Raw genomic sequence first — 15143 nt, forward strand, 5'->3', positions numbered from 1 at the left:
TCTCCAGAGCTCTGCTAAACAGTACTAGGCTGCACTGGGTGCAAATCTCCCAAAAAAGCAGCTACAAATACCCTCGGTGGACTGCATTTTAGAGCTTTCTTCAATCTTTCCTCTTGATAAGTTGGGTGGGAACCTTTTTACTGTATTTGTTTGATCTTTTGTGATGCCCTTATGATATTGTAAACCACTCAAATATTTCTTTGAAATATAGAGTGGTATAAACATTTCATAAATCGATAAAATAACTAATCATTACCCATTTGTTCCTTTTAAAAACACTCCTCTTTGCCACTGCAGCTAACAAATATTATTAATTTGATGAATACAGACACAAAACACAGTTTTTATTTGCCACACCAATTTATTTTGATTATGAACAAAGATAAATTTAACCCTATACCATATTATCATGAGATAGAGCCCTCAAGCCCCACATTCCTACTTATCTATTCCCTGCATCCCTGCATCCCTTTCACCCTCCATTAAAAGCCAAATAGAGGATTCAGGAGTCCTGTGCAGTAGCTCTTCCTCTCCCACCACCAGGCAAGCAACCTCCACCTCCACTGCTGCAAGAAACAGTGGGAACCAAAAGGAAGAAGACATTGTTCTCTCCTAACTACCCTTCAAAGTTGAGCTGCTCTAGGAGAGGCAGAGTATCACTGCATCGTGCTTTGGTAATAGTGCCTGAAAAGGCATAAAAATGCATTGAATTCTTGGCCATTGCACAAAAGGCTGGTGATGCACAGCCGTAGTAATCCTTTTCGGGAATTGCACTGTCATCTAGTAAAGAAAAAGAGACATTTTCACATGAGTTCCTGGGTAGTAGCAGGTGAGTTTGTGTGCAGAAGAGAGAATAGGAGCATTTTAATTTTTGTGAAGTGTATTGAGCAAGTATAGAAGGCATCTCAGAATCATACATGAGATCAATTTGACACAGACGCTTAAAATTTAGAAAAAGAAATATCCATTTTTTATTATGTTACAGGGGCCCATCTTCATCAATATTGCTTTCCAGATCGGTGGTCCATTGCTGTCTTTACTTCTTCTAAAAGGTTAGTGAAAACTTTCTTTTAAAAGGCAGTTTTACACATGATTAAACAAACAGATTATTTTGCTTCCTTTCTCATACCCCCACCCCAGAAATATGGTGTCTCATCTATATATATGCAGAACAAAGATAATTTAACGCAGTTATATTTTCAGAAAAAGAGAATTTCACCCTACCAACACATAGTGCATTTTCTGGCAGAAAGCCACCAACAGAGGAAGAGAGCAGCCCACCACCCTGTCTCCACCTCATTGGCTGGCTGTGCTACTTACCATGATCAACAACAAACTCTGTGCACTGGGTCTGATCATCAGAACACTTGATGGTCTCTGAGCCCTTACAGGCTTTTGAGAAAGAAGGAAAACAGGTCGGACACTCCTGCCCATTTAACTTAGGTTGTTGCACTGTGGAAAACAACCACTAAAATCAACACACAGTTTCGGCCCATTTCTCCACCCTACCTACCTTCCTTTTGTTGCAGTGTAATAATTTCTTATTACCTTTTCAAAAAATTGATATCTATGCATCAATGCATAATCAATTTTTCAGACTCCCTACCCCATTTTCCATGTTTTTACTTCTTTCCCTCTGCTGCACAATACCTTCTATCGTATATACCAACACATCAATACTTTATTCTTTAATTTCTTATGCTGCTCATGTTTCAAATCCTGCTCGTGAGTTCATCCTACAATAATTCCTTAAATAGTCTTAAACGGGCTTCCATTCTTCCACAAAGCAATCATTCTTAGATTCTCTTATTTTGCCTGTTAATTTGCCAATTCTGCATAATCCATCACCTTACTTATCCATTCTTCTTTGGTGGTAACTTCTACTTCCTTCCATTTTTGTGCATAGAGAATCCTAGCCCCTGGTGTTACATACAGAAACAAATTAATCTTATATTTTTGAACTTCTTTCCCCATAATCTCCAGGAGATTTTGTTTTTTGTATATAATCACTTCAGACATCTTTTTTATCTCATCATATGTCATTTTCCAAAAAAACCTTCACTGTCTTACAAGTCCACCACTTATAAACGAAAGTTCCATGTACCCATTTATACTTCCAACAATTATTTACAACTATTAGCCAATTTGATAAATACCATTTATATATCATTTCCATGTAATTTCCTTTGAGAGTATAACAGGCAGTACATTTCATATCAATTTTTTCCAACCTTTCCCATGCATCCATTTCTATATTATGTGCTAGATCTTTAGCCCATTGCTTCATTGCAGATTTAACCAGCTCATCTTTTGTTGTCCATTCTAGTAACATTTCATACATTTTTAATCATTTTCTTTTTCAAATACCATTCCATACAATTCTACCTTTATCTTTTAATTCTCGTGTTGGAAGAACTCCTGTCTGATCTTCATGTATTAAGTTTCTTAACACTTGCTTAAGTCTTGCTAATATTGTAGCAAAAAATACATAATCAGAGTTAAGCAGAGAAATAGGTCTATAATTCTCAACTAGAATCTTCTTTTGCTATCAAAGTAATATTGGCATGCTTCCAAGTATCGGGTATCTTCCCTAGTGTCAAAGCATTGTTCGTGATCGTTTGTAAAGGTGGTATTAAGTACTTTGTAATAATCAGCAGTTAGGCCTTCCTAATTGCTTGTCAAGGTTGTCTTGTCTTGTCAAGATTAGTAACTTTCAACCTTTTAAATAGCTACCTATTGTCTCTAAATCATCTTTACCACCATGATATCATTTAGAATAATATATGAAGAATTCCATAGTTAATGCTTTTTATCCAGCCCATATATTTCTCCGAATCCTAAGCCTCAGTTCCCTAGTTCTGTGAGAGAGGGCTGCAACATCTCCATTGTATTCTGTTTCAGGAATTAATTATGCTCACAATACAGATCTAGATATTATCTCTAATGATGAGACAGAGGTGCTGGCAGCTGGGTTATCAAAAGGGAGCAATTTTAGTTGCCACTGTGCAAATACAGTCCAGAGAGACTCCACCCAGTCTGTTGTTAAATATGTATTGTGTTTCATAGTTCAACCTGAGAGGAGTAGGCAAGTAGCAGTATTTTTAGGGAGTGAGTTGTGGAATTTATTGCTGGGTTGTCTATGTGATTAATTTGCCACTTCTATGTTTTGTCCATTGCTTAATATGCACTGTGATTCATCATGCATTATGTATTCTTATATATTGCTTAATACTGTGAAATAGATTTATGTTCACTAGTCTCAAAATCTGTAAAAGATGCAGTTTGCACTCCACCTGTGATATCATCCCTTTGGGTTTAGGATAATTGCACAGGAACACTTGATGTTTCATCGGGACTAAGTAAAAAGATTGTTCACCGTATAGCTGCTTCTTTCTGTAGTATTATTACACATAGGAGGGGGAGCTTTAGCCATGGGGGATCAGGGACACTTAAATAACAAAAGATCCTGGATGGCTTCCTGTGCATTGGCATCTTCATGTAGGAGAGGGAGAATAGGACAGTCACCCATGCTCTTTTCTCAGCCTGCATTAGTTGCTGGTTTAGGCATGGACTTCAAGCTATTCTTTGTCTTTTTCTCCCTTTTATTTGCTTAGGTTAGTTTGGGAGACTTCCCTTCATTCCCTAGCAATGCAAACAGTCTATGGAAGTTAAGCCTGTTATTTGAGACCTTTGCATTCTTAATTGGCTTTTGCTTTCTTGTCCTTTTCACTTTACTTTCTTTGATCTGGGGAGCATTACTGAAAGTTTTCAGCCTCCTGTTCCCCAAGGTCATGGGTGAGGGATCTTGCAATGCCATATTCAAAAAGCCAGGATGTCACCCTGTAGCTGGTGTTCCAGAGGTGGAGTTACTACTAGGTAAACAGTGCTTCCATGTACTCTGGATTCCATCACAGTGTCCCATTGCGCCAGAAGCAGTTTAGTCATACTGGCCACATGATCCGGGAATGTTTAGGGGTATTCTCATTTTCCTACTCATATTGAAATACCGCCCCTCAATGAGGCCAACTTAGATTCACAAACTGTTTAGGGGTATGTGTACCCCTGCATCCCCTCAGAAAAAACTGTGCCAACACCATATTAGAAGGGCCAGGATGCCACAATGTAGCTGGTGTTCCAGAAGTGGAGTTATTTCTAGGTAAACAGTTTTTCCATGCCTTCTGGCTTTGTCAGGGAGAATAGAAACAGATGCATCAAATCAGGCCATAGGGGCGGTGTTACTGCAGCAGGATAGGGAAGGAAACTGGAGACCATGCACCTTTCACTCTAGGAAGTTAAACCGCTTTGAACAGAATTACATGATTTGGGACCGCAAACTGTTAGAGATAGTTGAAGCGTTCAAAAATTGGAAGCATTTTTGGCAGGTGTGCAATGGCAGTTAAAGGTTCACACAGACCATAAGAATCTGGAATACTGGAAAACAGCTCGGCAGTTAAACCAAAGGCAAATTAGGTGGGCAGAATTCTTTGCTGGGTTCAATTTTAAGCTAGAGTATGTGCCAGAAGAGCAAAATGCTCGGGCACATGTGCTGTTGAGAAAGCCGGAGTATTTGGAGGAGCAGTCGCCTCCAACAGTAAGGCACACGTTTGAATCAGAGCAGTGGCAGTGTGCAGCAACGGTAGTAAATGATAGGGAGCTACAGACGTTAACTGGGGGTATGCAAGGAAGAAGTTAGCTGAACTGAGCTAAGGGAGAAGTAGAGAAGGTGGTTTTGAAGAGAGAGGAGGCTTTCTCTATTACAAGGGGATGCTGTACATACCAGGAGATGAGCTACGAGCCAAAGTTCTCAGGCAGCATCATGATAGCCCCACGGCAGGGCATTTTGGTCACAGCAAGACCATATACCTAGTCACTAGGGAATTCTAGAGGCCCAAGATTAAGGAGGATACCGCAGAATACGTGAGGGGGTGTGAAGTCTGTCAGAGAGCCAAAGGGCAAAGGACAGCCCCAGCTGGGCTGTTACAACTGTTACCCACCCCAAGTAAACTGTGGGAAGTGGTATCCATGGATTTTATTACTGACCTACCAGTGTCACAGAAAAAAAATAGTTATTTGGGTGGTGGTAGATGTGCTGAAAAAGATGGCACATTTTGTACCTTGCTCTAAGATACCTTCCGCACAGGAGACAGCAGGGTCGTTCGTGGATCATGTGTTTAAGTTGCACTGTATGCCATTAAGGCTAATCACGGATCACGGAAGTCAGTTTACTTTGCATTTCTGGAGGAAGTTAATGCAGTTGTTAGGGGTGGAGGTCAGAGAGGACCAATGCCACCTTGCAACAATACTCGAGGTGCTATACATGCTACCAGCAAGACGATTGGGTAGAGAAGTTGAACCTGGCCAAGTTTGCTGACAACAACGCAGTGCACACATCCATGGACATGGCACCTTTTGTGGCGAACTAAGATGTGCATCCCAGGGCCTTTCTGGGTAGGGAAGAGGTGCTGTCAGTACCAGCAGCTGAGGAGTTTGTGGAGAAAATGGAGTACTTGCATAAGATAGTGAAAGAAAACCTGGAAACATCGAAGGCAGCTTACAAAACGACCTCAGGAGGGAGGCAGGAGGGAGAGAAAATCCAGGTAGGAGACAAGGTGTGGTTGTCCTCAAAGGGGTTGCCGTTCAAAGGGAGGTGCAAGAAGCTAGAGCCAAGAAGGCTGGGGCCGTTTGAGGTGGTGCAGGAGATTAATCCAGTGTCCTTTAGGCTCTGGTTGCCAGAGACAATGAGGATACACCCAGTATTCCACAGGGCTTTGCTGTCTCCATTTATTCCAGCACACAGGTACCAGAGGGAGAGGATGGAACATCCTCCCCCTCCTACACTGGTAGAAGGAGAGAAGGAGTACAAAGTTCAGGAAATCTTAGATTCCAGATGGCACAGGAGGAAACTACAATACCTTGTAGCTTGGAAAGGTTTTTCATCAGCTGAGAACTCCTGGGAACTGTTGGAGCATGTCCATGTGCCACGATTGCAGAGGGAGTTTCACAGGAGACACCCCCACAAGCCCAAACCTAGGAATTGGGCAGAGCCAGAGAGTAGTTTGGACAGTGACAAAGAGATAGAGCTACCAGAAGATTTGGACCTGCAGACAGAGGGGAGGAAGGGGATTTGGGAGGGCTTAGAGACGGAGGGTTATGTCAAGAAGGATTTGGAGGAGCAAAGGACAGAAGAGGCAGAACAGGGGCTCGGGGATGCTGAAGAGCCCCGTAACCACCCAGAGACAGAGGTAGCGGAAGAGGAGGTGGAGAGTTGCCAGGGAGAGCAGGGGCTCAGGGATGGTGAAGAGCCCTGCAAGCACCCAGAGGCTTCGGAAGGAAGCTCAGACTCAGGAAGGGAGGGGGCTTTCAAATCAGCACAGACAAGGAGGGAAATGAAACATAAGGATCAAAGATGTCTCACGCAATTCCCACACCTACTTTGTTGGCATGGGAATCATAGGAAGCCACTCCCCAAATCTGACTCAACAGGTTTGGAAGTGTAATTCTGAACTGTAGCTATTTCTTGTATATATGTAATAAAGACTGTAAATACAAAGCTGACTATGCTGGAGTGTTACTGCGAAGGGGAAACACCACCTTTACAGGCTTCCATCAAAGTGTCTCATTGCACCAGAAGCAGTTTAGTCATGCTGGCCACATGATCTGGAAAGCTGTTGCAGACAAATGTCAGCTCCCTCAGCCTAAAAAAGTGAGGTGAGTGCTGCACTACATAGTTAATTTCAACTGGACTTAACTGTCTAGGGGTACTTTACCTTTACATTTTTCCTTACTATGAGGTATCATGGGGACCACCTTTGGTGTCCTCTAACCAACTACAGGGAAGCTGTGATCTATCTTGGGCTTCATCAAAGATCTCCAATGCCATCTGTTTGATATCGTTTGTCTAACGGCAACCAAGGAAAGCCTTTAAAGCCTCAATGCTATTTATGCTTGAGGATATATACAAACATGCATATACTTACGTTGAAAAAATTTCTTGTAGCAGTCTATAGCACGACAGCAGAACCTGATATCCCGCAAGAAATAATCTTTTCCTGAAGTGAAAATGGACCGGTAGTTCCCTGAGGTGCAATCTGTAGTACATCCCATTTCAGTTTCAAGGTTTGTAGAGCCATCTGTGAGAGATAATTGGAATACCTAGATCAGCTAAAATTCAAATCATTACTCTCCTGAATGATTTTTTTGTGATGCTCCCTTATAAACATACGTTGTGCAAATGGGTGAATAAAGAAAAAAGAATCTGGCAAGTACTGAATTAAGCAAGCTAATCGTTAAAGTAGTTTCTTCCTGAATCAGTATAAATTACTCTGCCAAACCATGTGAATATTCCAGGATAGTTCTTAGAGAGTGGAGAATACAGTTTTCTCTTTCCTCTAATTTTCTCCTTCTCTTGATCTAACTTCTGACTGCATATCTCAAGGGAATAAATCTTTTTCCATGCATCTTTCTATGGGGAAATGTCTGAATAAGTTTTCCTTTTTCATGAAAAATATTTTTGTAGGTTCAGCTGCTGTCAGATTGTAACCAAAAGGGTCTGGAGTTTTGTGCTGCTTCTATATATTACAGGCCTATTTGGCAAGAGGTGGGGTGGCCTGGATCGGGTAGATTCTTTCTGATTGGTTTGAGAATCTCCATTCCATCCCTCCTTTCCAGGAGTGCAGTTTGCAGCCCAGCATGACTGTGGATGGGTTTGGTTTGGTTGTCTGATGGGTTTCTTGCAGACATTCCTGTGCAAGGAGAAACTCAAAAGAACAAGGGAGCCAATCAGCCTGCCTTTTAGAGTACAGAACTAGCTACTTTTGGGTATGGTATGTAGCAAATGTGCTTTCCATAACAGTGAAAAGGACAAATTGTTAGAATCTATTGTGGCCATTGTATGAACAGAAAGAGAATTGGTTTCAACTATTAAGATTCCTTTGATCCTTTGATTGGTGAAATGAAATCACGTGTAATCTAGAAGTGTATAAAAAACCCCAACATTGATTTGGATGTGGTTCTTTACAGTCTCCTCCTTATTTTTGAGGCTGTGCCTATGCAGATTTGCATTTCATTACAGGCCTATCTTTTCACTTGGAGCCTACATCCTTTCCTTTTAAGTCTCTGGGAGGAAAACCTCCATTCTAAGAAACTCATTTGAAATGTCAGGCGTCTGATAACTGTGATAGAGAGCTTTGTATTTCTTCTTCATTTCTTGATCCTTCACTTCTTTATTTTATTCCTTTCTTATTCTTGCTTTTATGTATCCTTTTTCTTCAGATTAGCTTGGCTTTTATTGTATTTTATGCTGAAAACTTTCAATAAAAATGATTTAAAAATAACAAAAGGCAAAACTAATTAAAACTAATTAGGTTTTGGTTTCCGGCCTGACATCATGGTCATGGTGGTTGAGCTCTTCTGCCCTCCAGGGCAGGGTAGCTGCCTGGACAGGGGAAAGCCAGGATTTATGAGGTAAAATTCCTGGCAATGCTTCCCAGGGGTCTGGGGAGTGCACGGTATCCCACGGTGTCACTTAAACTCATATCTCCCAGCTTGAAAGGCAGTGCGGGTGCAGCCTGGGAAATGTGTCCCTGCCATGGACAAACCTCCATTTCTGGCATGATCTGTGATCAGTTCCTCAAGAATTTGGAATATTTCATTAATTATGGGGCACTCCTGTAATGGCATATGGTAAAGGGCTGCAACTAATCAGCTGCCAAAAGGACTGGACTTGAGCCCTGAAGTTATCTTAATGATTTTCAACAAGCGCAAAAAGTCTTGCAATAGCCAGAATGGGAGGGGAGGCAAAGCAATGTTTACTCTGAAGGTTTCTAAATGGCTCCCCCCCCCCCCCCGTTGACATTTCCTGCAACACAAAAGAATAATGTGCAGACATTTAGAGGTTATTTGTTATCTGCAGGAAGAGAGAGAACCAATGATTTATGCCCAAATAAGGGTTTTACAAAAAAAAAAAAATCTTCCCCTCTTGACTGAAGAGGAATGAATTTTATATACAGTTTCTTTGAACTGTATGAAGAAAGTGGTGGATGAGAGAGTGGTTTCCTAAGGACTGCTACTGTATTTTTCGCTCTATAACATGCACCTGACCATAACATGCACATCGTTTTTAGAGGAGGAAAACAAGGGGGGGGATTCTGAATGAAACAGTGGGTGTATCATTTTTGTGCCTCATGCTGTGGCCACAGACATGTGATCTGATGGTGAATTTGGGGTGACCCAATGCAAAAATCCTGAGGATCCATGTGGATCCATGCTTTGTAACCACGTTTTTGCACCATTGCAGCCCCAGGCAACAGTGGGTGCGTGATTTTTTTGGTGCAGCCTGTAGCCATGGACATGCTATGAGATCTGATGGTGAATTTGGGGTGACCCAATGCAAAGATCCTGAGGATCCATGTGGATCCATGCTTTGTAACCACGTTTTTGCACCATTGCAGCCCCAGGCAACAATGGGTGTGTGATTTTTTTGGTGCAGGCTGTAGCCATGGACATGCTATGTGATCTGATGGTGAATTTGGGGTGACCCAATGCAAAGATCCTGAGGATCCATGCTTTGTAACCACGTTTTTGCACCATTGCAGCCCCAGGTAACAGTGGGTGTGTGATTTTTTTGGTGCAGGCTGTAGCCATGGACATGTAATGTGATCTGATGGTGAATTTGGGGTGGCCCAATGCAAAGATCCTGAGGATCCATGTGGATCCATGCTTTGTAACCACGTTTTAAGTGGGGAGGGAAGGAAAAACACAGAAGGGACAAGGAGCACAAGAGGGGTGTGCAGAGAAGCAGCTGGCTAAGAATGCAGGAGAGGGGTTTAACAGGAGGGAGGAAAGGAAGGCAAAAAAATTTTCCCCACCCAACCACCCAAGCCATCCCTCCCTCTCCCTCTCTCCCACCTGCATGTTTTCCGGCTGCCTGCGAGTCCCTAAAATGCTTCCCTGGACGCAGCAGCACCGGACCACAGAGAGGAATTAGAAGGAAGGACGCTTTCTGTTCCCCTCCGCTTGCCTGGAGGGGAGGGGATTTCCCTGCTCTTTGTTCCGTTTGAGCAAACAGCAACCAAAACATAAGGGGGTGGGCAGTAAGACCCTGAGGCAGAATGCAGGAAAGCAACATCTTCCTCTCTTCAGGCGTCCCTCCTCCCTGACGCACCCGCGGTCAGATTTTTGCCTGATTTTTGCCCCTGCACTCGGGCCAGTTGGCTCAAGGGAACACACATTCGCTCAATAACACGCACAGACATTTCCCCTTACTTTTTAAGAGAAAAAATATGCGTGCTATAGAGAGAAAAGTACGGTAATTAGACTTCCCAGGAGTTTATAAATATGATTTTGCTTTTTAACTGCGAGCTGTGGAAAACAATCCCCAGGATTTTAATGGCAGAGAAGGCATCTTTTCGGGAGTTATTTATAACTTGGAACGTCCTTGAAAAATGGAAGGGATGTTTTCAAAGGAATGGAATGGACTGAGAAAGTTGGCAATTAATCTCTCTCCACTCTAAGTCTGTGAACAGACTTCTGAAAAGGCTGCACATGTGAGATTGTTATTTTATATGTTTGGAAAATATCAATGGTGCTGTGTGTAAAAAACCCAAGAATGTTAGCTAGGGAAATGGATTACGACTAATAGAAGGAGGTGATTAAAAGAGAAGAATGAATGTGGCAATATCAGGAAGCAATGGACATATGTTTGTGAAAGGAGCAGGAAACCTTTTTTGTAAAAAAATATGTATTAAATTTAAATGATCTGGATTGATTTGTTAAAATTCTGAAAACTAATAAAAATTAATTTAATTTTTTGTTAGCTTTTACTACTGTAACCACTGTTTGCTGAATCAGCCTATTCTTGCAACTCCCCCCCCCCATGAAATTTAGTTCATTTTCCTTTTCTTGTTTTTACCCTGAACCTGATTTCATTTATAGATTAATAGCTCCTGTAAAAGTAGCAAACAAGGTTCCGATTCAGTGTCACACCTCATCCATATCTTAATGATGTTCCTTTCTTCAACTTGATTCTGTATATTGATGACTTTTGTAAAACAAATGACCGTGATAAATTCATGTCTGGTTATGTTGTGGTATCTGACTATGAAATTCTTCAAGTTTATTTCCTTTCAGATATTAAAAGGTGCCCAAATTCCTGAGGTCATCTCTTCTATTCATGCCTACACCAAGCCTGGAGAATTGTTTATCTCCTGTGATACTGTACCATTCTGTGTGCCAAAATGTGGGGGGAGATTAATTTTCTTATTTCTGTGGATTTTTCTATACATACTTTGGTTCCTCATTTATTCCCTTTTTCTATATCTTAAAATGAAAATATTTTGCTTTTAGGAAATAGGAGAGCCAAACATGCAGCTCCTCTTGGCTCTGTTCCTGGCTGTTTCATGATTTTTTTATACTTTATAACTAAAAAGATTTCTATTCCTTAGTGATTGCAGTTTTCTCCCCCAAAGGGAAAAAATAAAGAAAATGCTGTTGTTAATTTAGTCCTAGTGATGTTTATGTCAACCTAAATGTTATTCCTGCTCTTGGTTCATAAGCATGCTCAGGTGTCTCATAGGCCACAAGAGTGGGAAAAGGGAGAAAATGATAAATATTGAATATTGTTGTGCGTTATGCTGGGTTTGTCAATAGATGCCACATAACACAAGGTAATTTCTTGGTTTTGCTAATTACATTAGTCAAGGAAGGGTAAATTGTGTGCAGTGTGCAAGTTATGCCCCTGTGTTCATCCCAAATAAAATCTTAAATTGTGAGTTTAATAAAATCACTGCAAACACCACCCATAAACCAAACATAGGTCCCATAAAATACTTTTCAGGGTGGCATAAGTAGCACAGTCATTCCATGTTGGCCAACCATCATATGGTTGCTGCAAGCTGGAAAATATTGAGATGTCACTACTGGATATGTGGGGAGTGAGTCTGAGTATTTTCCCCATATTGATTGGCATTTGTTATGTAAAGTAGGTACTTCTACCTGTGTGAGTATAAAATATTCTGCCTTAAAATGAATATGGAATCATTCCTTTCCAAAAAAAAAATGGGGGAACGATAGAGAAAATATTAATTTCATGGAACTGTATCATTTGGATTATTCCATATTCCTTTGAGCCTAGGACCTATGGTTTTCTGGGAGACATACCTCCAGTCTATGAACCCTTTCAATTTTCCCAACAATGGGATTGGAAGCCCCTTTTCCCCAAAACATCATGCCATCTGGAAAGACTGCAATCTTTGTCCCTACACCCAGCTCAGGGGATCAGGGAGAAGAGCAACCCTTACCAGTAGCTTCTTGGGGTTTGCTAGATGTTGCCATAGGTGAACTCTAACGTTGGTCATTCCCAACTGTCTTTCTACCAACAGGAGGACTGGTTGATCAATGGTTGAACACATATCTTCTTGTATTCATCACTGGCTACACACTTGACCACTGCATCACTTGTGTTTGAACCCACAAAGAGTAGACTCTGATTATGTTGGGTACTAATGAGTGGAGAGTGACCTGCCAGTGAGGTATTGTTACTTAGGATTTGGCCATTGGGAAAACCAGTTGGTGATGGAGCTGTGAGGCAAAGGCCGGAGAAAGATGAGGCCTGAATATTCATGCATAATGTATTAACAGTAATCAGGTGGCAAAGCTCAGAAGAGGTTGCCAGTGGTTCTCCAAGGCTAAGAGGCTGCCCTATGGAAAGGTGTGGGGGAGGCTGCACACTTTATTAGTTATTGACATGGAAAAGAGCCATCTCACTGCCTGCTTCCCAACACTGGAAATCCTTCCCAGGAAAATTCCTCCCTTCTTGTCCTTCTCCTGGCAGGTGAAGACCTTGTCCCAACAGGCTTTTGAGGAATTACTGTTTTTATTGAAAAGGTTGACACCACTTTTATTGTAATCATTGATACATTTTACACATATTTTATATAGTTTTAATTCTACTAATATTTAATTAATTGTTGGGAAAAAAGAATTTCTCAACACTGGGTGAGATCCGCATTCTGTCCCCCCCCCCCGGATATGTCAGGGTCCAAATGATGGACCCACACACTCAGGTTTAATCTGACAGAAAGGATTTATACTCACTAAATCTTCTGCCAATAACACGAAAAAAGCAACTGCCACCTTCGGAAGTTTCACAGGTGCCTTGTGAAACACTGTCATTTAGTTTCTTTACTTTACATTTCTCAGCTGTCACTGCAGAGACAAAAGAAATATTCAGCACCAAATACATCAGTTCCTCAGGCATTGAGAAATGGAATCTACATTCCCACCTGGATACAATCTTCCAAGCCGGACATGAGCAACCTTATTGGTCTCAGGATCCACATGTAGTGGTGGGTTGATGTAGGTATGCACACTGACACATATCTTCCCCCTATCTCACACACAGGAACATCTCCAGACAGAAAGACGGAGAGACACACAGTCTTCATCCATTTTACTATTATGAATGCATACATTAAAGCAGGGATGTCCTCCCCCACAACACACAATGAGGTGCACAATGGGATTTTAGCAGTCCCATTGCATACTTTCACAGGCAGCACACATGTGGTATGTGAAGAAAGCCAACCTCATGAAACAGAAGTACACTCCATAAGGATGTCTTCCAAAATTTAGAGTCCAGATTCCCAGTATTCCAATATCTTTAGCTTCCTTTATCCTTCCTAGAGCCAATATCAGTTTGCCTTCTCTAGCCCGCTTCATATCCCCTCCCACATTTGAAAAAGCAATTCAAGATTGCGGCTTCCTACTCACCTTCAGAAAGGATGGCCAAGAAGAGACAAGTACTCAGGAAGATCTTCATAGTGCTGGAGAGATAAAAAGCTGAGGAGAACTCAGTTCAAAGAATCAGGCAACTGATGGAGGAAGAGTCTGCCTTGGAGGATTTATAGGCTAAGAAGAGGAGCCCTAGGCAGAACTGGTCCAGTGACGGGGTGGGAAATGATGACAGTAAAGATTGCATGCTTTCCCAAACATCTTGTAATTTTATATTGGAACACAAAGCATGGAGTAGAAATTGCATTAAGTCATTTTTGGGAACTGTATGAAATTCTGACAGCTGCCTCTTCTTTTGCATTCTCAGGGATAAGAAACATATATTTTAAATCCTTAAATCACCTTTGGAAAGCCCATGAAAATTCACCAAATAACTTTCCAGTCTATCCCACCCCAATTTCACCACAATGGGAGCCACTCTTACGGAACCACGCTTCTTCAGAAAGTACACTGAATGAACACCCCTTTGAGACAATTGGAGTTTGACTGCTATTAGAATATTTCCTTCTAGGTTCAAGTGGCTAGAACACACATCATCTTGGAAATACTGAGCAAAGAATTCAAAGGTGTTAGTTACATAGTATAGCCACTCATGTTGTTTATGCACAGCAAAATAATTTCCCTACCTTCATTAATCGCATCATGACTCCACTAATACAAGGCAATATTTTTAATGAGGAATGCTGAGTCATACCAGGAATTTAGTTATCTTAAACATCATCATCATCATCATCATCATCATCATCATCATCATCATCATAATTTATTTATACCCTGCCCATCTGGCTGGGTTTCCCCAGCCACTCTGGGCGGCTTCCAACAAAATATTAAAATACGATTGTCTATTAAACTTTAAAAGCTTCCCTAAACAGGGGTGCCTTCAGATGTCTTCTAAAAGTCTGGTACAGTGGTACCTCAGGTTACATATGCTTCAGGTTACATACGCTTCAGGTTACAGACTCCGCTAACCCAGAAATAGTACTTCGGGTTAGGAACGTTGCTTCAGGATGAGAACAGAAATCGTGCTCCGGCGGCACGGCAGTGGCAGCAGGCCCCATTAGCTAAAGTGGTGCTTCAGGTTAAGAACAGTTTCAGGTTAAGTATGAGCCTCCGGAATGAATTAAGTACTTAACCCGAGGTACCACTGTAGTTGTTTTTCTCTTTTACATCCAGTGGGAGGGCATTCCGCAGTGCAGGTGCCACTACCGAGAAGGCCCTCTGTCTGGTTCCCTGTAGCTTGGCTTCTTGCAGTGAGGGAACCGCCAGAAGGCCCTCGGCACTGTACCTCAGTGTCCGGGCAGAACGATATTGGTCGAGACGCTCCTTCAGGTATACTGGACCGAGGCCATTTAGGG

The 15143-nt window shown here is 41.7% G+C and overlaps 1 protein-coding gene across 2 annotated transcripts; it reads right to left on the reverse strand.

Annotated features, from left to right (window-relative positions):
• Positions 1-356: 356 nt before the first annotated feature.
• On the reverse strand, positions 357-13944 carry LOC310769046 (phospholipase A2 inhibitor and Ly6/PLAUR domain-containing protein-like). 2 transcript variants are annotated; one of them, XM_083628112.1, is made up of 5 exons: positions 13768-13944; positions 13093-13203; positions 6978-7130; positions 1321-1452; positions 357-780 (listed from the first exon to the last, which is right to left on the reverse strand). In XM_083628112.1, exons 1-5 carry the CDS (start codon positions 13814-13816, stop codon positions 617-619), a joined length of 609 nt encoding a protein of 202 aa, XP_083484238.1. In that variant the 5' UTR covers positions 13817-13944; the 3' UTR covers positions 357-616. The 2 variants fall into 2 exon arrangements, 1 of the variants encoding a protein (XP_083484238.1); XR_014551410.1 differs by lacking the exons at positions 13093-13203; positions 13768-13944 and adding an exon at positions 9907-10637.
• Positions 13945-15143: the final 1199 nt, after the last annotated feature.

This window comes from Podarcis filfolensis, assembly GCF_964270895.1.
Source record: "Podarcis filfolensis genome assembly, chromosome: 8".
NCBI classification, from domain to species: Eukaryota; Metazoa; Chordata; class Lepidosauria; order Squamata; family Lacertidae; genus Podarcis; species Podarcis filfolensis.